This window comes from Alosa sapidissima, chromosome 21, assembly GCF_018492685.1.
Source record: "Alosa sapidissima isolate fAloSap1 chromosome 21, fAloSap1.pri, whole genome shotgun sequence".
In the NCBI taxonomy this organism is placed as follows: Eukaryota; Metazoa; Chordata; class Actinopteri; order Clupeiformes; family Clupeidae; genus Alosa; species Alosa sapidissima.
Genome location: NC_055977.1, coordinates 10,724,683 through 10,746,913, shown reverse-complemented (window position 1 = coordinate 10,746,913; position 22,231 = coordinate 10,724,683). Strand labels below are relative to the sequence as shown.

The following is a 22,231-nucleotide window of genomic DNA, read 5'->3' as shown; positions in this document are numbered from 1 at the left end:
TAAAATCATGCCTCCAGAGTGTAGCACTGTAGCCTTGACTGCTCTTGTGTAGCACTATAATGTAGCCTGACTGCTGTAGTTGTTGGCTGCAGCAACTCAAGCTTGGTAGATTTTTTTTTCTAGCTGACAATACTTGTGATCATGAGAAACAGAGATCTGTGTGAAAAATCACAGTTTTCCCTTAACAATGGTGTTAGCAGTTTTGACCATTTGGCCAATTTTGTTAGATGGATCAGTTTGTATTTATGGAATCATATCCAAACTTGAGTAGTTTCACACAAAATGTCAGCTTTCCCAGAAATATAGCAATGGGTAAGAGTGCCTTCTTTTTGGAGGACTTACATAGACAGCATGAGGTCCATTAGAACACAAGGATATCAAGAGAGAGCAATTTTAGTATAATTGTATATCTTAAGGTGCTAAACCAGAGACTTTCTAATGAGGAGACACAGCACTCAAGAATCTCCCATAGAAATGTATGGGGTTAGTTTGTAACGCAAACATGGCAGTCTTCTACACATATTCCGCCCCTTCTGCCGCCAAAAGTTGGCATGTGAATACATTGTGCCAATCATGTGGTATGTTGTGAATACATCATGCCAATCATGTGTTGTGATCTCACAGCTGGAGCGAGTTGGTATGTCGTGATTTGTGAAGCATTGCGCACGCGCAGTTGTACCTGAAATAGATGTCCGATAAGTGCCCAAAAAGTGTTGCAATATGGCCGCCAAGTGGAGGGACTTGCTTAAAAGGACTTTGGCTAAACTACAAGGTAACAGGTAGATTTGGTTAATACAGTGCCCTCCAAAGATGCCATATGTGTGCAGGGATTGGGAACCAATTTTGTCTGCATCCTATTTTTTAACTGTACATACAATTTTAGCCATGATCAAAGCAATACAACAAGTTTCCAAAACATTATTTTTTATTTTTTTACTTACAAATTGAAACATAAATTACAAAACTGATGGAATTGTCATTAACTGAACTTGCAACCTTAACTTGAATTTGCCCCAGCAGTTCATCATTCTTTGAATTGTAAAACAGACAATGCCCATCGTATGAAAAAAAAGGAAATACTTTACTAACCCAAAGTAATATAACATAAATATACAGTATTGCAAAGTATGCATGTGTGCAAATATAGGTTTATGACAGGAAGACTATGTAATCACTTTTGACTTAGAAGAACTATAAAGAAATATATTTCATCTTCATTTTTAACTTAGCCCTTAGTCTTCAGCTTTTGTACAATTATTTGGCTTGTTTTACAAACACATTGCATCTATCATCCTATGTAATACTGAGATAACCATATTATCTCCTCAATAGAACTCCCACAAAAAATACTGCACCATAATAGGCAGCTAAAGGGATGCTTATGTGTGACCACGTCGATGACGATATCTGTGTCTATGGTGGGGCCACATCGTTGACACCCATGAAGATACAGTCAGTGCCATGCGAATCACCACCAGTCCGAGACAGGACACCTCGCTGGTCACCGGGATCTCAGAGAAAAGGGCGTGGTCCCGAGGCACATGCATCGGGCTCTCGCTGTTCTCCAGGTCGCAAACTATTCCCAGGATCACCTGCCGCTGCGTCTGTTGCATCATCCCCCTCATGTTTAGTACGGTCGAGATGTGCCTCCTCCTGTGAAAGAAGAGTGATTAGGAGAGTAGATGTTAAGAAGTTATGACATGTAAAAATAACATATAAACCAGACACTAATATACAACCTATTTGGGCTATGGTATCCTCGCTAACACCAGACCTAATTCTCAATTAAAAATTGGTCTGGAAATCGTTTGTTGACTTCTGATTTTCAAGGAGTGTAACCACTGGTAAAATTAGCTTTGATTAGCTCCCATGTAGCAAAAATCAAAGTTTGCCATCTTAACGTACTGAAGATCACAAAACCCTCTGACAAAAGTGTGTAGGGCAAAGCGTCTGCATTTCTGACTTCTTTGTCACTGCAAGAGTTTAACAAGTGTCATTATTCAAAATCCCCATGTTATTTTCCCATAGGAAGTACCCAGATCTCCTTATATGGGCAAAGATGGCAGCTTTGTGCTAGTGCCAACTGCCATCCTGGGTTCTCTCAGGCTAGGGCTATAGGCTTTTTATGTAAAAATTGTGATACAGAAATTGTTCTGAGATGATTCATAGTAAGAGTTGGTGCTCTTTAATTCATATAAATGTGGCTTCCTTGAAGCAGAATTATAAAATGATCTTAACTGACATCACTTCTTTTCTTGGACTTCTAAGACGGATGAAAATTGCAGAACATTTTCAAGAGAAGATTTTAAATCAGCTCGGTTATGCTGCAAAGCATCATACTGTTTGCAAAAAATAAGAGATGTTTTTCTTGAGTGACTTAACATGTGTCCTGAAGCTGGGGCCCTCATTCTTTGATCTTATGTGAGGCACCAGCCAGTCTCCCGTTGGGATGGCAGGAACAGGAAGTCCTTGGCGGCTATTTCCTGACAGCCGCATTGAATTGTGCGTCAGCAGGAGATTTGCCACTCAGCTAATGACCTATTCTCCTGAATTCCACTCTATCACTTATAAATACATAAACACGTTGCCTGTAAATACCCCCTGGACCATCATTTTTGTCTATAAAACACATCTGCCTAAAAATAATGGCAACGGGACTACGTGACAGCACTTGGCCTTTCATTATCACCATGCATATCTATGCCCACAAACTGGTGCCCTCGCTGCCCTGGGAAGGATGGGAATAAAGCTAAAATAACATATGCTAGCTAAACTATTTTGGACATCCCGACCTTGAAGAAACCTCTGGAATTTGCCAAAACAAGTTTGTCTTTCAAGTTGCATCCTCCTTAAAATGCCTGTTTGGGGCAATATATCATTTGCAAAATTCTTTGTTGTCTTTAGTGGCCATAGAAATGCGTAGGTTTGCATATCAGTAATCTTGATCTCTCACAATGTATTGCCATGACAAGCATATTGTATAATACGATTAATAAAACATGAACACAGGATTACTGTAGTCTGGAGAAAAACACTGAGGGCCAGATGTAGGTAGATTCGGAACGCACCGTTATCTGCGCCATGCCTAAACCTGCAGAAAGCGCACGCTGAGCTTCTTCAGTTTACGTGGTATTTATCAAACCTGCCGTTCATCGGATAATCAGTGCCTTTCTCCGCCCCCTACTGCAATTTGCGAACATTCACAACTGAACGGCTTAGCCTACTTCAATCACAAGTGCAGTTGAATAAAGTTAAGTGATGACAAGATTAAAAGGAATCAAAAGTTTAGCGATCATGAAATAATACAATACTTGATAAGACGTCAGCAAGCAGGGAGATAATGGAGAGCAGTAGTTCTACTCAAACTACTTATGCACGAAGGCTATAGAAGATTGGTCAAATATAGCAAGTAGAAAAGTTTGAGTAGATGACGTGAAAGTGAAAGTAAGACATTCAAAAGGCCAGTGAAAGTTAAGGTTGCTTTTGATAGGCTATAGTACAAAGAAGCAAAAATGGTGCTCTGAATAGAGATTCTGTTGTCTTTGAAGGTGTCTCTTATACTCCTTCTCCGCAGTCTGCGGTTTTACCCAAGTGCGGCCTGTTTTTACATACGATGGCATGTTTTTACGCGAACGTTGCGAAGAAAATACGCCTCAAGTGGGCGCAAAAGCGACAGCACATCTGCCCAAGAGTAACCTAACCACCCCCATCACTTTTGGCTTAAACCAGAATATCATAGAATAGAATTATCATGTGACACAATATCAAGTATTTGATATGTCAGTAATCTGTGTGATGTGTACGATACCACTTGGATTTGAGGCAAGGATTATATTTTCCTTGGATTATTTGAGCAGTGTACATTCCACTCTATATATATATATATATATATATGTGTGTGTGTGTGCGACCGTGGGAATTGACAGGAAGTGATCTGAGGAGGAGAGAGGTGGTGGGATTGGAAATGACAATGGGGTAGACCTAGCCTGGCGGGCCATCCTATATCATTGAAATCCGACCCATTCACCTCGCTTAATCCAAGGGGCGGGCAGAGAATTGTCTTTCAAACTGCCTAGGCAATAGGCCAGCCCTACGACCATATCCGTATCTGGTCGGCAAAACGGCAAATACATCCTTCTTCGAAAGGAATGACTTAAGTGCATTGTGTTGCTCAACTTTCAAAGAAAAGCACAAGTCCAACTCCTCCAAAGTTGACGCCAACGCCGATTCAAACAACCGGTCTTTGTTCGCCATATCCACCTTCCTTGTTGTTCACCGTCGTAGGACTATCATCATCCTGTTAAGCCCGCCTTAAGACTCTAACAAAATAGAGCGTTGTGATTTGATGACGTCCACGGCGTCAGCCAATAGAAATTCCTATGGTTTGATACTAGACGTACAGGCTGAGCAAATTAATTTGCCGCCGCTAGGGTGCGTCTAGATTTCTAGGCTAGGGTAGACCAGCTCTACAACATTTTACTAATATTTACTACTCCAGTGAATATAGCGACAGTTCTAACAGTGATGCATCGTATTGAGGCTAAATCTCACCGTATATCTGGAAACTCCTTCACCAGTACTCCAACTTCCATTTGTATTGACGGAATGTCCTCAAGAAGAATAATATCCGCCAAATGTGCAATGACACTGTCAAGCCATGAGCAATCAGATTCCTGTGGAATGGGGAGAAAATATTTGAGTATTCCAATAACAATAAAAAAATATATACTCCTACTACTAATATATCTCTTTAAAAAAGTGTTACAGCAAAGCTCTTTAAAAAAGGTGATACAGCAAAGGCACTTGAGTACTAACCAGGTCTTTGAAAAGTGCTTTTATTTGCTTGGCCTCGTCCTGAAGTCTGTAAGCCACCCTTTTCCTCATTTTGAGCGATGTGCAGATTATGCGGCCTCTCATGATTGCACGGACATACTCAATCAAGACACGCCTATGTACCTCATTCACTAGGACCTGTCAATCAGACAAAAAGGATTTTAAAATATGATCAAAATGACATAACTGTAACTGTAATACAAATAACAAGAACAAGTAACAAGGACAAGAAAAAAAAAAAAAATGATACTTACTTGATATGGAGGACAGTCCATTCTACGGAACTTCTTAAAGTGTTGTTTGATGGTAATCTCAATGTTTTCATATGCCTCAGTGTTATTCAGCCATTTTCGCTTTACCAGCTTGTCAAAGAAGGGCTGTATAAAAAACAAAATGTTTGAGTGTTTCATGAGAGGCGATAATATTTCTCATTACTAATACAACTATTATTAGTATTATTATTATTAGTAGTAGCCAGAGACAACACGAGGCAGTTTGCCCTTACAAATAAGTGTTGGTTGCCCATCAAAGCATCCCAACCCTTTTTTGTCTTTTGTGGTATTTACCTGGCATGGATAATTATCAAGTTGCACAAATATGTGTGTGTGTGTGTGTGTGTGTGTTATTTTTCATTTGTACTCATATACTGACATATCTCTGTATTTCTCTGAAAAGTGGTTTACAAAAAAATTGCATAAATAGTTCTCTGGCAGCTTTTAAATTAGTCATCCAAAACTGAATTAAATTGATTAAACAGCTTTCGTAAGGAATGAGAGAGCATTGTTTTGAATTATTAAACAGATTTTATAATAATGTTGTCACTAAGGCAATTGTAAACAACTTCATCTTTTGATGGACCACATCTTGGGATCTGAGCAGTGGTGGACTATTCAAGAGCAACTGGCATGTTGTCAGAGTATGACTCAGCAATAGCCAAATTATTGGAAGTGGGAAGTACACAAAGTGTCTAGCTTATTGTGTGTTAACGTCCTCATTCAGGAAGCCTGGATCCCTCGTTAGAGAAAACCAGTACAGACAAGTTATTGTCAAAGAGCTGGCAAAGACAGTTCACTTTCTGTATTACGGTATGCGAAGCTGACAAAAGGTCAATATCTGTTTGTTGCACGACTGCATGTTTTTTTGAAAGTATACAATACATACCATTCACCAATCACAGCCCAGCATGTTCTTCGCTTAGTTCAGACATGAGCTCATTTACATAACGTCCCGGAAATACTAGGAGGGGAGTAGTGTAAGAGCCGCCTAAGTTTGAGGTTCCAAATGTCCAGTTATGTTGTTCAGATATACAGCCCAACGGCTTGATATCCGCAGAACATGAGAACTTACACCTATGTCTGAAAGCAGCTAATGATCTGACTGATTTATGATCCACTGAACTTATGTTGTTTGTTGAACTTCATAATAGGGTTCTAAGCCATGTTCAATTCCAGATATTTTGTCTGCCTCGCTCAAGCCTCCTAATTTTGTATCTATGATTATCAGCCATTATTGAAGTATGCTGTAATTGTCACATGATTTCTCCTTGTTATATTATGTATATATGTAGGCCTATATATATACATTTCTTTTGGATTTTATATGCACAATAGTTTGGTTAATAAATGCTCGCCTTATGAAAAGTAAGAAAGAAGTAAAAATAACACAGATCCTACCTAGATGTATAGAAATGATTAATTTATCAGTTTCAAAAATCAAAAATTCATATTTCACACTCATCGCTGAAACTGAAATTCATTTTGACATTTGACTTTTCGTCAGTTACATGTTATTCTCTATTATTTACCTCCCCACACCCAACAACAAAATTGTTTCTTTAGGTTCAGAGCAACTTTGTCAGCCTTTAGGTAGAGAGATGAGAACTATTTGTCCTCTCAACTGCTAGAATACAAGGTCCAGCAACAGCTGGCCAGCTATGCGTTTAAGCAGTAAACACATGCAATGATTTCCCCCCCCCCCCCCTATACTGCACAGCTATAGTCTATTTGATTTTTTGTCTGGGAAGGACATGACTAAGATATTCACCATCTGCATCAGGGAAACTAAGGGAAATTACATTGCATTCAGGAGTTATGTAATCTGGCATACGCCAGTGGCTATATGTACAAACCGGATGAAATAGGTCTTGGGAGGACAAACCCCGGAACAACACCCTGACATACTAGAGCAGCAGGGAATGTATTACCACTAACAAGGGTAAACTAAGAATGGTTTATGCATGTGAATAAATCTCTCACCCTGATGTTATCGAACAGTTTGTCGGTAAGAACTTTGGTTGACTGGTTGACAATGGTCTCAAGAGAGGAGTGAGCATGTTCCAAAGAGTCTGTACTCCCCAGGGAATCACACTGCCGGCAACGCTCCACAAAGTTCCTGTGAAATCAACAAGGTACATATGTCACACATACTAGAGGCACAAGTACACACACAGTGGTAGGCTTATTATATAGCCTATTCTATACACAAAGGTAAGTTTGTTGTTCTGCACATACAAACAGAACAAGCAAAAACATGCACACAGAACATTATATAACACATATACCCACATATATATGTTCTTAATATATATTCTTAACATCTCACATTTACAAAAAACTTTTATTTATGTGCCTCTTAAAATGTGTTTACCTGAAGGGAGGTATGCAATTGACAAGAGCGATTGTCTTGGAGATATAACCATCCCCTTTGTCCCCAAAATCAGCCTGTGTCTCATGGAACAGCTCAACCTTTCTTTTAAAACTGCAATTAAAGCGATAACTGTTACTACCAACATCAGAACCATTTTTTACAGCATTATCATCTGTTCAATAAACTTTATTCACCACCTTACCTCTGCAGGAAGTCTGCCAGGCCACTAAGAGTGCAGCGAGCTACTCGAGCTCCAAGCTGTTCATTAATAGCTGTTGATCTGTCGATGTCTACTTTCAATCGCTAAAAACACAGAAAGACATTATGCATAAACTCTAAATAAAAGTCTTTCTTGTCATTAAGACCACCCTCTTCATGTCAGGTGTGTGAGTTACTGACCTGTATAACAGAACGTGCGAGGTTGGACTGGTACTCTTCAATGTGCATGGATTGGGCCCATCTCCTCTCCTCATCTTCTAGTACTTGTGAGAGTTCTATGCTTACATTGTCCTACACACACACACACACACACACACACACACATGCAAATACAAACACATTCTTATTTTGATGTCTAAGTGGGGACCTTGGCTTCCATTGTACAGTAACTAAGGATTATTAAATTATACCTATACCAGAACCATGCCTAACCATAAACACTAGTAAATAAATGTTTTAGCACTATTGTTTTTTTTTATCATAAACAACACTACATCTCAGAAGAATTAAGGACCAGAATTATGCCCCTTTTTATAGGTTTTACTAACTTAGTGGGTGCTTTGGGTCCTGACATCAATCAATTTATTGTTTATAGCGCAGTCTCATCACACAACATGGTCTCAGTACGCTTTACACATTTTAAAAGAAAATGAGACTTAACATACAACCAACAGGTAAAATAATGAAAAAAACATACACACATAACACTCATTACCTTAACAGTATTGATGCAGTCCTGTTCCAGTCTGTCAATACACTTTGGTGGTAATAGTGGCTCCAGCTGGGTACAGTCAAGGGTTGCCATATTGCTAACTGGTCCGAGAACATCCCTGCATCACAGACCATGAATCAGTGTCATGCATTACAAACTCCCTCTCAGACTATAACAAAATAATGCATTGTTTTGGCTTAGTGGTAAAAGACATCATGAACACATCTAGACCTTAAAGATAGTTAAACAAAATTGTAATTTGTCAATCATAAAATGTTATCTGAAACAAATTAAGCCTTACCAACACACAAAAAAATACTTTGAATGTGTGATCCATACAGACTAACATGAAGGAAAATGGCCTCATCCCTTGCAGCTAAATATAATTTCAAGAGAATTTAACAGAAGTTCTATCAGCATCACCAGTTGTGTTGTCACTGAACCTTTAGGCGGGGATCACATCAGCCAGCGGCAAGCGGCAGCGCCAAACGTAACGCAATGTTCAGACCATAATAAGTTCTATCTCGTTCCTAAGCAACACAAACGATTTGTCAATTGAATACGCGCGTGTTGCACTTTGAAAGTTGAACCAAGTTCAACGCTCAGTTTGTTCAACGCTAGCGTTATGCCAGCGTTGCCACCGTTCCAATGCCGAACCATAGAGAGAACAATAGGAAACCTGCCGCTTGCCACTGGCTAATGTGGTCCCCGCCTTAGAAACACTGAAACAATACCTGCTGTAGATATTGTAGATCCAGTCCAGCAGTGCATACGTGTCCGTTATCTGGAGTGGGCCACTTGTAACTGTCTTGAGGCGTTGAGCCACAGCCCTGTGGTAGCTGTGCACATACACTTGAAAAGCCCTGAAGTCCTCTGGGTAAATGGCCACCACATTCCGACACGCTGCGTCCAGGTCCTCCAGCACACGTCCACTCAGGCGCTCCAGGAACGAGGCCAACTGGCCGGCTGAGATGCCCCCTGGCTGTGGCAGCGACCAGTCTGCAGCCTCTCCCACAGCCTCCTCCCAGCGTTTCATGAGACTGCGAGGCCGGCAGGAGGGTTGGGGGGAGTCACTGGGGGTGGGGTACATCAACAGCCCCTCGTGGATGCCCTCATCGTTGTTGCTGGGAAGAGATCGGGTCTTTTCCCGCTGGGCCCGGGCGGAGTCGGCCGCCTCCTCTTGCTGGATGACCAGCACCACCAGGCCCAGCTGCGGGCCAGCGCAGGGCTGCCGGAGCGACTCCCGCACCACGTCCCACATCTCCTGCAGCAGGGCCTCGTAAAGAAGCTCCACGTCTTTAGCCTTGCGCCGGCCCGCATCCCAGACACAGGAGGTGGGCATTGTCTCAGGAGGGTTTCCTGTGGACATTGCACTGGACCTACGTGAGGTTGATGGTGCCATGTTGGGTGGATGGTGATCGAGTTCACACTCACGCTCAAGCTCCTGAATGTGGGTATCAGCTAGCAGTAGACTCCTTTGATTGACAAGCCGCAGGATCTCTAAGACTGAGACAAAAAGAGAACAAGGAGAGTGTTAGTCTATTTTGATACAGTGATGTTACAATGTATTTACCTGACTCTCGCCAAATGAATTTCGTTCCGCCTAGCTCCACTCATCCATCTGGAACCGATCCATTGGAATGGTGTTTCAGAAGGCTGGGCCTAATCAAAAAATGCTTGCATATGATTGAATAAGCCACTTGTCCGTCATCTATTGACGTGCTACTTCAACCACTCACATCGAAGCCAACCCGTGACGCTAATAACAGTCTCACAGTCGTTTCTACGCTACGTCACATCTATGAAACTCCTGCCCTGCGTCCTGATTGGATCTACCATACAATCTCGTGCTGAAATCACTCTCAATGGAAGAGGTCCCAGATGGATGTGAGTGAAGCTAGGCAGAGCTAAGCGGAACGAAATTCATCTGGTGAAAGTCAGGTTAACAATGTATGGCCAACAGCTATAAAAACATCATTAACCCTCATGTCTGTACCGGAGAGAGGTTCTTTCGGTTTGACCTCTGGTGGCTCCTCCACCGTCTCTTCCTCGGCCTCCTGGGAAATGCGGTCCACCATTGACTCCCTCCGAAGCTTGCCAAGACTAACTATGCGCAGGAAGGATGGGCGTCTGCGGGCATCATCATCTGTCTCAAGATTATAGTCTCCACCATAGAGGCTCTCTCGGCAGGTGGACTCTTTGCGTAGGCTTGCCAAACTGGAGCATGACGCCCAAAGGGTTTACACGTAAAAGTGGTGGAGAAAAAGACATTGTTAGCAATACTCTGAGAAGTAGATTAGACTCCACAAATAACCTTACCTGTGCTGTTTTACTGCATTAACAGAAAAACAACAGGTTATCTCCAACACTGTAATATACACTAGGAGCACATCATTCAATATTCACTCAAGCTTAACACAGTTGATCCTGTCAATACAATATGTAAAATATTTGCACAACTATGGACTGAAAGAGAAATATCTCCTCTCACAAATTAACATATTATATAAAACTTGCGTACGCCCGGGAACACACCCACACAGACACACACCTGTAGCGCAGTAAGGTCATAATCTCTTCTGAACTCCTCCGACTATTTCTCCTCTTCTCAGACGGTAGAGTTGAGCTGCGTTGGGAAGGTGCATTGCTTCCCCACTTGCTGCGAGCTGTATTACGCAGCTCCTTTCCCAGTTTTCCCAGTGTCTTCAGAGGTGAGGAGCTGTATAATTTGACTAAGGTTCCCCTGAGAGGCTGACTGCTCCTAGAACCTCTTTGATTGGTTCCATTCTCCTCTGCCTCGCTGTCGAAGGAACAATGTTGCTGGGACCTCTCTAACGCCAAAGCTTCCTCTGGAAAGTATTGGCACTGCTGGTCCACTTCCTCAAATGGATTTAGATTGCAGCTTGGCATGGTTAGCTCCCCTTTGTTGTGGCAACCCTTTGACCGCCCTGGCAGCTTCTTCAGAAAGGGCATTCTGGCTTGGAGGTCTTTCTTAAACTGAAAGACAAAAATAGATACATTATGTGCTTGAACTTCCTTATTTAAACAACAAAGAACAACATGGAAGAACTTTGGCCACCGTTGTAAACAACTTCACCACCTCTGTATGAGCCACCAGTACAGCGGAGGCAGGTAAAGTAGCTTTACATGTTTGTGAGTGCATGTAACCATCAGTGGGATCCATGATGAGAGTTAATCAATGAAAAGAAAGAAAAGGTACAGTGTGGAGCAAGCTGAATATGATTAAACAACAAGCTTGACACAACCAATGTAATCAGTGCCATGATATGTGTTAGTTTGAGCATTGCACAATGAACAAAATCTGTTGCCCAATGTTTTAGGAAAGTGCTTTTCTAAGATACCATTCTAATATGGAAAATACTTCCATCACTTGATAGATCTATACATCAAAATAACACTGTTTCACATCAGCAACATCAGTAGGCCTATAGTTCAACTCGTTGTGCACGTTGATCATGAATACAGTGCCCTCCACATTTATCCTGGTGAAGATGAGTAAAAATTATTTTTTGTTGTTTTATCTAGTTTCACAATGAAAACAATGAGGAGGAATCCAACCATGAAGAAGAACAAAACAATATTCAAAAATACACATGCTACAATTATTGGCAACACTAGAAAATCATATAAACAAAATATAACAGAAACAACATAGCTTAATTTCTTAATTTATATATTAAACTTTTTTAAGGTAATCAGAGTGTTTATAATCTTTCAAGCATTAATTCATGATTTCCTGTTTCATTGAGGTGTAAAAATAACCTCAGAGTCAGTATATTTTCAACATGGGAAAGACAAGATAATACACCGTTGAAATAATGGGCAAGTCAGGAAATGGGCATAAAAAACTGGTGCTTGCCTGAAAATACCCATATTAAGAAGTTCCAATACGACAATTCACCATGGAACTCTTACAAACTTGCCTGGAAAAAGACCCATGTCTATCTGGCCCTATACACACAAAGTGAGGAGGATGGTAAGGGGGGTGGGGGAACAGAATATTTGAGGTTTGGCAGAAATAGAAGACTGACTATACTGAAAAAAAAAAACATACCTAGGGGTCACATATCATCATAAATACCTGGGCATTCTGATCTGATTTGAATTCCATACAAAACCAGTGCAGGGTGATCTTAAGAGGAGAATGCACCTAAGAGGAGAAGACCTAAGAATCTGGATGATGTAAGATAATCTGTGAAGAGAAATGCTCTCAAATCCCCTGCCTATTCCCCAACTTTATGAGATGCTATATGAGACGTCTAAGGATATTGTATTATGCTGATATGGCAATGGGAGTGGGAAGGAATTTTTAGAATTAAAAGACAGGATTTAAAAATAGGGGTGCCAATAATTGTGACATGTGTATTTTTTTGTTAAAAATACTTATTTCTTCTTTTTTTTTCCCCTTCTCAGAATAAATTTGCTCCTCTTAACATTGCTTGTCACATTCAGCAATCATCTTCTTATACCACTGCCCATTCCTGAGTACACTGTAAAAAAAAACACACACAAAAAAAAAAACGTCTCTAGGCAACCCAGGCTCCGAAGACAGGAGACAAAGTTGGGGCAGCCTGTCCCCCAAACCAAAATAAAACCATGCGTGGAGTTTCTGTGGAAATACTGAAGGGAGGGGTGAGGGGTGGGTTTCTGGCGTGTTTGGTTTGGTCCTTGGTTAAAATATAAGGTACATTGTTTTTGACAAAACAAAAGTGTCTGCTAATAAATATAAACACAAACGCGACCTCCTGCGCAATCTCTGCGCAATCTCTCCTGCACTACCATTAAGGTTGGATCTTTTCTCATTGTTTCCATTGTGAAACTAGCATAAAACTCTAAAAGATTATAAAAGATTATTGCCAATAAATGTGTCATAGTCATTAATCCAGTGGTAGTTTTGTTTTTCAATGACAGACATCTTTACCCAAAATCATAATTTTGACAAGTAGTTTACAAAGGTGCTCAGGTCAAACTAAAGCCTTTCCTGAAAAAAAAAACAATCATCTGATTGATCGGATGAACTGCTGTGAAATGATTTGTGTTGTCTTGACACCTTAAATCCATACAGTAATTTCTTCTGAATTACAACTATCTACTTTCTGCTATTTTCTTAAGGTGCCGTTTTGCATGACAGTCATATGACATTTATTTTTTCACTTTAAAATAACTATCACTGAACATTTCACATTGAATGAAAATTCATTTGACAGATCTTTGAGGTCTATAGGTGGATGAATAAAGTGCTTAATCAATGACCCCCCCCATGAGTCTTGGGATATGATTTTTTTTCTCATTTGAGTCCAAGCTGCTTGATTTCTACTGTGATCACAGTTGAAACATGTGAATTAAAAAATGTAATATAATATAATATAAGTGGCACTTAATTAACAACATTCTGCTATTTCAAGGCTATTGTCTAATTCTGTTGTACGTTCCAAAGTTACACAACAAATCACAAATAGAATAGATTCTGTGGGCAGTCAGTGGTTTGTCTGTTTGATTCATTCAAGCTATTTGTTAGAAAACATCTCTGGCATGTTATCTCATTTCCAATGTCTTAAGAACAAAGAACACATGTGTAGACAGTGAGCAATATCAGTAGGATAAAATCATAGCCTACCTCTAAAACCTTGATGCGCTTTGTAGTCCAGCTTCTCAGGGTAATGCTATCTGCTGCCGGTATTTAAGTATGGATAGTTCATGTTCCTCCTTGGTCTGAGATCCCCAGACGGTCTGCCAGGTCTTGTGTATTCTGCCACAGATGATGCTATTTCCTGAGGAAACAGTCTAAACCTCCCACTATAAACAATTGTGCAGACACTGTGCGCATGCGGACATGACACATGATAAAAAATCATTGGTTTTCATTGTCTTTTTACAGGATGGGCAAATATAGTCTTAGTCAGAAGTCTGAATCCCAAGGCCTTATATGATTCACATTTTAAAGTTGTATTGTAAAACTCATTTAGAGTTAATGGATGGCAGTTTTATACAATCACTGCATCACAAAAATATGAATATGTTTGTTTTGCACAACAAAGATGAAAGTATTTTGCTTTCATTGCTTTATGTTTCCATATGTTCTCAAAATAAGTTCAGTTAGTTTTGTTATTATTTAGTCAAAAAGATGGCTATAGCTGTGACAGTTAATATTGTCCAATATTGTCATCTTTGCATCTGGGACCTCACAGCTGTTAAGGTTGTACTTTTCTACCCTCTAGAGGTAATATGGAACCACAACACCACTGGGGTAAACTGTGCTGGACTTGCTGGACCACTTACTGGGAGGTGTTTTAGGCAAATAGTTTTGGATTTGTCTTCCATGTTACTCACACGGCACTAGGCTGCGGTCTTGGTCCATGCAACAAAGCAAACAAAATGCTCTAATGTAAAGCTCAGGGTTCCCATTCTAAGTCAAATGTAGGCCTAAAATCCATGACTTTTCCTTGACAATTTTTTTTTTTTAATTAACTTACTTAATGAATACAATATAATTTTAAGCACATTGGTTCAACTCAGTTGTTTTTAAATGTGCTATAGAAATAAAGTTGACTTGACTTGACTTGACTACTGACCAATGATTTAAGAGCACCCGTGCAGTGTTCAAGAATCTTTTACTTTTTTAGAAGAATAAATAGGCATTGAATGAACACAGTTGGGATACTCAAGCAAGCAATAAAGCTAATAACACATGTCTGCATGGAAACACATTTGTATTAATGTATTTTGCCAAGTAAACTTACTGCTACAATAAAATTTCCTGATATTCCATGACTTTGCTAGCCGGATGAGCTATGACTTTACCCCAAAATGTATAAAATTCCTTGACTTTCCATGTCTGGAATAGACTTTCTAAAATTCCAGAAATTCCATGACCCGTGGAAATTAACCTGAAAGCTCTACATGGCATCGATTAGGCCTAGCCAAAAGAAAGAGACATTTTTATCAGCTTCAGTTTATGCCAATCTTAAAAAAGTTCTACCTTGTGAAAATCCCAACTGCTCAAATGCAGGCTATTGGCCTTACAATACACAAAAATGCATCCTACTGTCAACGTCATTACACTCCACCATTCTGTACATCTGTATTTTTTGTGTCACTGATTTGTTTAGATGCCATTGTTTTGATGATGGGATTCCTGAATGAAGACTGGGTGATTATTTTTAGTGCCTGACGTCGTCAAACTCAATTCTAGTCAGAATTTGAACTTTCCGACCTCAAATATTGTGGGCGGGGCTAAATTCGGCTGACATCCAGGCTAGTCAACAGTTGCTTTTAAGGGTAGCCTAGGCCAGGGGTTCCCAAACCTTTCCACAACAAGGCCCCCCAAATACCACTTGGCCAAGGACCCCCTTGATGTTTTATTAAACCCATCGACAATACTACGGCAAATGTAAAAATACATTAAGCTAATCTAATAATTATTTTAGCCACAACCACTTCGCGAGCATACAGTGTGTAAAAAATTTATTTGGGGCTTTCTGCTATATGAGCCATCCCTCTACTATTATTCCCAGTCATTATCATGGGAAATATGTTCAGATATGCGTCACATTATTATAATGGCATTGTATAACAACCCTCATTGTATATTTTAAATGTTTCAGATGTATTTATTTCTTGCTTTTATTTTTCCCTCCAACTTGCTGAGGCCCCCCTGGCACCCCCTCGTGGCCCCCACTTTGAAAACCACTGGCCTAGGCCTATTTGATCAAAGTTTCTATGAAAGTCCTTTATTCTGAAGTGTATACTAAATGTGTATTCAGAAAGAGCAATTTTGAATAATTAAAGATGATTTCTCACTGTCAGTCAGTCAGTCAGTAAGATACTACCTATGCATCATTCTGATCAATCAGTATATCATTATGGGTATTTTACTGTTGATTCATTTTTAAAATCTCTATATTTTTTGTTAACAGCTTTCTATTAGTATTCTATAGAAGGATTTGCTAATTATCCTACATAAACATATTGCGCCTGTACCCATGGGGCAATGTTTACGCGCGATGTCATAGAATTGTCTGCACGGCAGATTGGCTTTCTCGGATTGGTTTAGTTGGCACATTTCAAATTTCCCGGCGCGCTTTCAGCTTGTGCAACAGAACACTTTCAAGGAAGGGGCAGTTCGGGCTGTATATTTGACTCGCCTGTCTTCGGTTTTGGTTAATTAAAAAAGGCAAAGATGCATGTGATCAAGCGAGGTAGGTGCCAGCGCTTACATGGCATTAGGCTTATTGTAAAACCAATAATGTTGTGTTTGTTGGCAGGCGCGCGCGCGGGCTATTTGCTAGTTAACGACAGTGTTAACATCAGACATTGTTATTACTAACAAGTTCTTGTGATTATATCTGATATCTGTTCTCTCTGCTATCATTAGCATTGCAACGCAGCGTGCATTTTTTAATTTTTTAATTTTTTAATTATTATTGTATAACATGACTGCAATATGTTAAATACGTATCTTATGACAATTTCAAATACTGGCAAGGCCCTTTTTTTCTGATACCAGCAACGGCGGCGGGACTTTAACGCGTGATGTAAACAGTGTTGCCAGATGCCAGCAAGGTTTTCCAGCCCAAAACCTCGTCAAAAACCGCGAGAATGCACAAAAAACCGCCCAAATTAGCTTTTGCTTGTTTCTCATTTAAACACATTGAAATCATTAACAAGCTTTAAAATGACCCATTTTTCGACTTAGCCTATCCAATTTCAGAAACAATATTCAATCAAATTAACGCAAAAGTAGGCTACACGGACGTCAGACTATTATTCTATAAGCTTATGTTAGGGAAAATAATGCGATAGGCTAAACATAGACTATTAATCTGTCTGTTTAGTGTCAATAGACGCTTGGAACAAAAGCATTCAGTAGGCTAGCCTAACATAAAAACATTGAGTGGATATATGAACATACAAAATAGCCTAATGCACAACATTTCAATTATTTATAATAGCAACATGACACATGCATATTCATGTATAACATTAGATGAAAATCGCATTGATTATAGAACAGGGGTGTCGACTCTTTGCAGAGGCAGTGCGTTCATAACTGGTGGGCCAACTGTAGGCTACACAAAAAATATTTTCATAGGCCTACCCCAAATGTAGGCTAAAGGCTTGAGTTAAACTTGAGTCTGACACCTGTGATTTAGAACAATTAATTAATAGCCTACCTAGGCGCTATATATTCCCTGAGACAGGCAGTTAGGCCTAGAGTTTTCATGAAAATCGCGCTGAATAGGCTATTTAGGACAGTGCGCTCTTTGCAGAAGCAGTGCGTCCATGCATGGCAACTACACGCAAAAAATATTTCCATACGCCAGATATAGGCTAAAGGCAAACTTGAGTTTGACACCTGTAATTTAGAACAATTAGTAGGCCTACCTGACAGGCAGTTAATCCTAGTTTTCATGAAAGTCGCGTTGAACGAACAGGGGTGTCAGTGCGCTCTTTGCAGAAGCAGAACGTTCACGCATGGGCCATCTCTACACAAAAAACATAGGCCTATGGCCCTAGGCCCTTCGTGAAAATCGCTTTGAGCAATTGTTATTAGGCCTAAAAATAATTAAAAAGTTCTAGTAGGCCTAGGCTTTGTCAAACTTCCTCAACAACTGTCGGGCTGGACGGAACGTGGGCCGTAGTCCTATGTCAAGCCATTCGCGCAAGACCTGCGCACATCCATCAACCCTGAAAGAAGGGGTAAGTCCATCCTGTCTCGTAGGTAATCTTTCAGCAGTGTGCACACTCATGAAGAGATTGACTGTAATGACAAAATGCTCTTTGCCCACTTTGGCATATTGACATTGTCAGTCAGCTAGCTAAGTTTGAAAACCCCGCGAGCTGTGTGTTTGAATGGCGGTCTGCGCCAGAGTAGGGGAGAACCGGACTGAAACACTTTTTAATTAAACGTAATTTACAAAGACATCGTAAAACACTGAAAGCTAATATTTTGTCACAAGCAAACTACATCGGTCCTCTGTCAAATACAGTTGCATTTTCAGCTGTGAACAAAACCATTCAGGATTTATTTAAGGAGAAATCGAACATGCGTTTTGTTTCATTCGTCCCTCCAGACCGGGATAAATGAAACGACATGGGGGACGAAAGAAACATACAGCTTAAACTTCCCACAACTTCAATATGTGACAACATCATGAATGGTACTTGAAATATGTGTTAATTTGGATAAATTACTGCTGGGCGTTACTGTCTGCTGTGAATATCTAACAACTAATTGCGGTCATTGTGAAGCGCATATCTCGCGGTTATGGAAATACCATGCACTATGCCATTTATATGGCTAGAATGCATGTTTCGATACATAAGGTGACGTGAGCTGAGAGTGTCTGTTGTGAGTTTAGGGGGGCACGTCAGCCAGAGGGTGTGTGAGTGAGTGAGTGAGTGAGTGAGAGACTGCTGCCTGCTGACCAGAGACGGTCGCTGGAAGAAGGGTCTGAAGTGCCTTTGTTTCGGCTACAAAAACCCGCCGAACTGATCCGAAACCAGCCCAATTTTTATACACCCGCCCAAACCCATTTTTGCCCGCAAAATAGATTGCAAAACCGCCCAATTGGGCGGGAAACCGCCCAATCTGGCAATCCTGGATGTAAACAGTGTTTGGCGGAAATGTATTCAAAGATTGTTAAGGCGGAGCAAGATGTTTCATCAGGAGCCACTTCCGGGAACCCGGATCGCACGAGGGGGGGTCAAAATCCCCCTTTATGCAGAGCAGAGGCAGCGACTGCTCCATTGAAGTCTATGGGCATAGCTCAGAATTTCACCACATATGCTAAGGTCTTGGTTCTATAGACTTAGGAATGTGAATTTTGGGCACGTTTTCATGATCCTCAAACCCTTCTGAACATTTCAGGTACATTTTTAGCATTTTTGAGCATTCCAGTCTGGAGAAAATCAACCTTATATCAGGTGTGCGCCGGTTATTTATGCAGCTGCTGTTGGCCGGTTGCAACATAGACTGTATATATAGAACTGGACAGTGTGCCGTCTGTTAAGAGTGATGCGACCGCTAGTCCAGAGCCCCCTGGTGGCTGGCTGCAGTACAATGTGTAACTCCGCCCATCCCCATGTATTTCAATGGCCAAGTAGCCAACTTTCCGTGTCACTTTTCTCACCTAAAACTATTTTTGTATCAACAACTTTTTATTCGAAAAAATAGTTTTTAAGATGCTTCAATACACACAATTTTTCTTTTCTCGCTGAAATTATTTTTTTTAATGTTATATTAACAAATCTAAAAAGGGCGTGTTTACACCTATGATTGACAGCTGGCTGGCTGCAGACACGACGCTTTGTCCATTATGTTTTACCGTCTAGGCTGCAGACACTACCACGCCATCGCTCACTTATTTTAATGACACCTGATTTCGACACATAATCTAACCTAAATAAGTGTTGCTGTTATTATCATTAGGCTATATCTTATCACAGTCTGACTAAATACATATTGATAGTCATACATTGTGTAGTTGTTTGTAAGAGACATCGTTGTTAGTTGTTACAGATGCTTTGTGAAAAAAGATATGTGCTGTTCTTTCGAAGATGCTAAGTATATTAGCTCATAGCATGCTACATCATGCTAGCATTAGCCAGTTGATAGGTAAAGTAAAAGGGCTCTGCTATATTGATCCGAAGTGACGTTAGCCATAGTCCCCATAATTTACAGTCCTACTTGTTTCAAATGGTTTAACGTAACCAGTGATTGCCGCCATCATCGTTGCAACTTCATTTGAATACACTTTGTCTCTGGAGAAGGCGATGTTAAGTTTCATTAACGTTAACTCTTGCTTAGTTTTGCGAATGGCAATAAACGCCACCTAGCCTGCTAGGTCGACAACCTCGGTATGCCCATTTATGAATCAGCCCGACAAATAACTTTACTTGTGTTTTAGTGAACACATTATTGGACCATAGCTTAACGTGAGGTAGGATTCAAAGTTACAAATGGACAATTTGCTTAGTATGCTCATAACAGCGGTATCTGAAAATGCTGAGTTAAGGTATCGTTGTTACCTGCGATTGCACTGCTGGAGAAGCATTTTGCATTGGTATGATTTGATCAGGTATTCCCAGCATAGACGTACCCCATTTCAAAATAATACGTCTAAATTGAAAACTGTGACAACTCATTGATAGGCTCTCTCAATATGTCTGTAATCGTATGCCTCTACCACAGGCTTGCTAGTCTTTCACCAGAGAGGGTGCTCCATTATAAATATAAAATGTAATGCTGCAGCCTTCATGTCAGCTGTAAAAATATGAGAACATGGACCTACTACATCAGGATACTCTGTAAACATTTTACACATAATCAGGAAGCTACTTTGCTGTTCAGTGTGTGATGTGTTTAAAGTGGTACTACGTTTAATGAAACATTTTTATTCTTTGTTTCAAGTGCATAAGAAAATACCACATTATGATGATGATGGTTATGGTTACCCTTAACAAATACAAAACAATATAATACTTAAAACAGGGATCAATCAATAGCCTAATGAAATAAACAATGAGGGGGGAAAGCAATAATAAATAATAATGCCCATTCAATCAATAATATCAAAAACATGGTAAGACTACATTAAAGAGAATATCAATAATAAAAAATGTAAAATTAATCAACAGCCTATAATGAAAATAAAACAGTACTACTGCATACAAACCATAATGTATAAGAAGAGCTTAAAAGACCAAAAACTATCACAAGAACGAAGAGCACTGGGCAACTCATTCCACCAACATGGAACCACTGAGGAAAAGAGTCTTGAATTTGACCTAGCGTTTAAGACTGAAGCTCATCAGAAGACCGCAGTGGGCGGTTGGGGATGTATATCTTGATCATTGAATTAAAATAACAAGGAGCAGATCCAGTCAGTGTCCTATAGGCCAAAGTGAGAGATTTAAATTTAATTCTGGCTACTGTAGGGAGCCAATGGAGAGTAACTAGGAGAGGAGTTATGATGTGTCCTCTTTGGCTGATTGAAGACCAGTCATGTTACAGCATTCTGAATGATATATCACACAAAAGAAATTAAAAAAAAAACATTCAATATTGATTTAGTATCAACAAATAATTATTATTTTAGTAACGTCTACATCTTTGTGTAGGCTACAGTTAAATACTAAGCAATGGCCTCTGACTTAAATACCAAGGCAGTTAAATGACCGTGGTATGGTATAGTCTACGTGATACACAGGACTACACAGTAAACCCATTTAAAAAGCATCATCATCTCAGTATACCCATTTAAAATAGGCAAGGACACGTATTTAATAACATTTGGGGTTGCTCACAGTATACCCACCACTACAACTAACTAACTAGACTACACCACTGGTTAAATGGCGCATTGCAATTTACAATTTGTGTGAGTTCAGGGGCATACAGAAAGTTGAAGTTTGGGTGACATCAATAAAGAAAATAGAAACAAAGGGATGTGTACAGACTCAAGTATGAATGAGGTCACATTAACAGAAGGTTCAGAGCAGCGGCAGACTTTTCTTGGTGCCACGCAAGTTATTGAAAGTCATGTGTTTTCAGAACGTAGTGGTGCTGTGCCATGTCCCATGTATAAGGGGCTTCATGTTGATCCAGTGACGGTGGGTGATGAGGTCAGGGAGATGGATGTCAGGGGACTTGGAGAAAGGGGGAGGACATGCTACCTCACACCACTCCAGCCAAACCACTTCACGTAGGCATTCCCTTGCTTGCAGACTAATGTAGATCATGGAGACCACCTTGCCGCCACCTCCAGTACATTCAGCCATCACCCATATCTAACCTGC

At 40.2% G+C, this 22,231-nt stretch overlaps 2 protein-coding genes across 2 annotated transcripts in view; one reads left to right on the top strand and one right to left on the bottom strand.

The window, feature by feature from the left end:
- Nucleotides 1-907: 907 nt before the first annotated feature.
- On the bottom strand, nt 908-15,802 carry exoc3l2a (exocyst complex component 3-like 2a). Its single transcript, XM_042077135.1, has 13 exons — nt 14,049-15,802; nt 10,962-11,407; nt 10,407-10,627; nt 9,145-9,916; nt 8,414-8,528; nt 7,879-7,989; nt 7,682-7,782; nt 7,480-7,590; nt 7,089-7,224; nt 5,088-5,210; nt 4,816-4,971; nt 4,552-4,673; nt 908-1,653 (listed from the first exon to the last, which is right to left on the bottom strand). The coding sequence occupies exons 2-13, from the start codon at nt 11,381-11,383 to the stop codon at nt 1,380-1,382; spliced, it is 2,664 nt and encodes an 887-aa protein (XP_041933069.1). The 5' UTR covers nt 11,384-11,407; nt 14,049-15,802; the 3' UTR covers nt 908-1,379.
- Nucleotides 15,803-16,524: 722 nt separating this feature from the next.
- rrm1 (ribonucleotide reductase M1 polypeptide) overlaps nt 16,525-22,231 on the top strand; it is a 29,825-nt gene continuing 24,118 nt past the window's right edge. Inside the window, exon 1 of the mRNA XM_042077150.1 lies at nt 16,525-16,629. Coding sequence (XP_041933084.1) covers nt 16,611-16,629 — 19 coding nt within the window. The 5' untranslated portion in view covers nt 16,525-16,610. The remainder of the gene's footprint in view (nt 16,630-22,231) is intronic.

Bases quoted from the DNA above. Each gene is read 5' to 3' on its own strand.
- exoc3l2a (XM_042077135.1), bottom strand. From the start codon at position 11,383: ATGCCCTTTCTGAAGAAGCTGCCAGGGCGGTCAAAGGGTTGCCACAAC. The intron at 8,529-9,144 runs GTATTGTTTCAG...TCTGTGATGCAG, and splicing joins ATCTACAATATCTACAGCAG to GGATGTTCTCGGACCAGTTA. The intron at 5,211-7,088 runs GTGAGAGATTTA...TTTTTTATACAG, and splicing joins AACTGTTCGATAACATCAGG to CCCTTCTTTGACAAGCTGGT.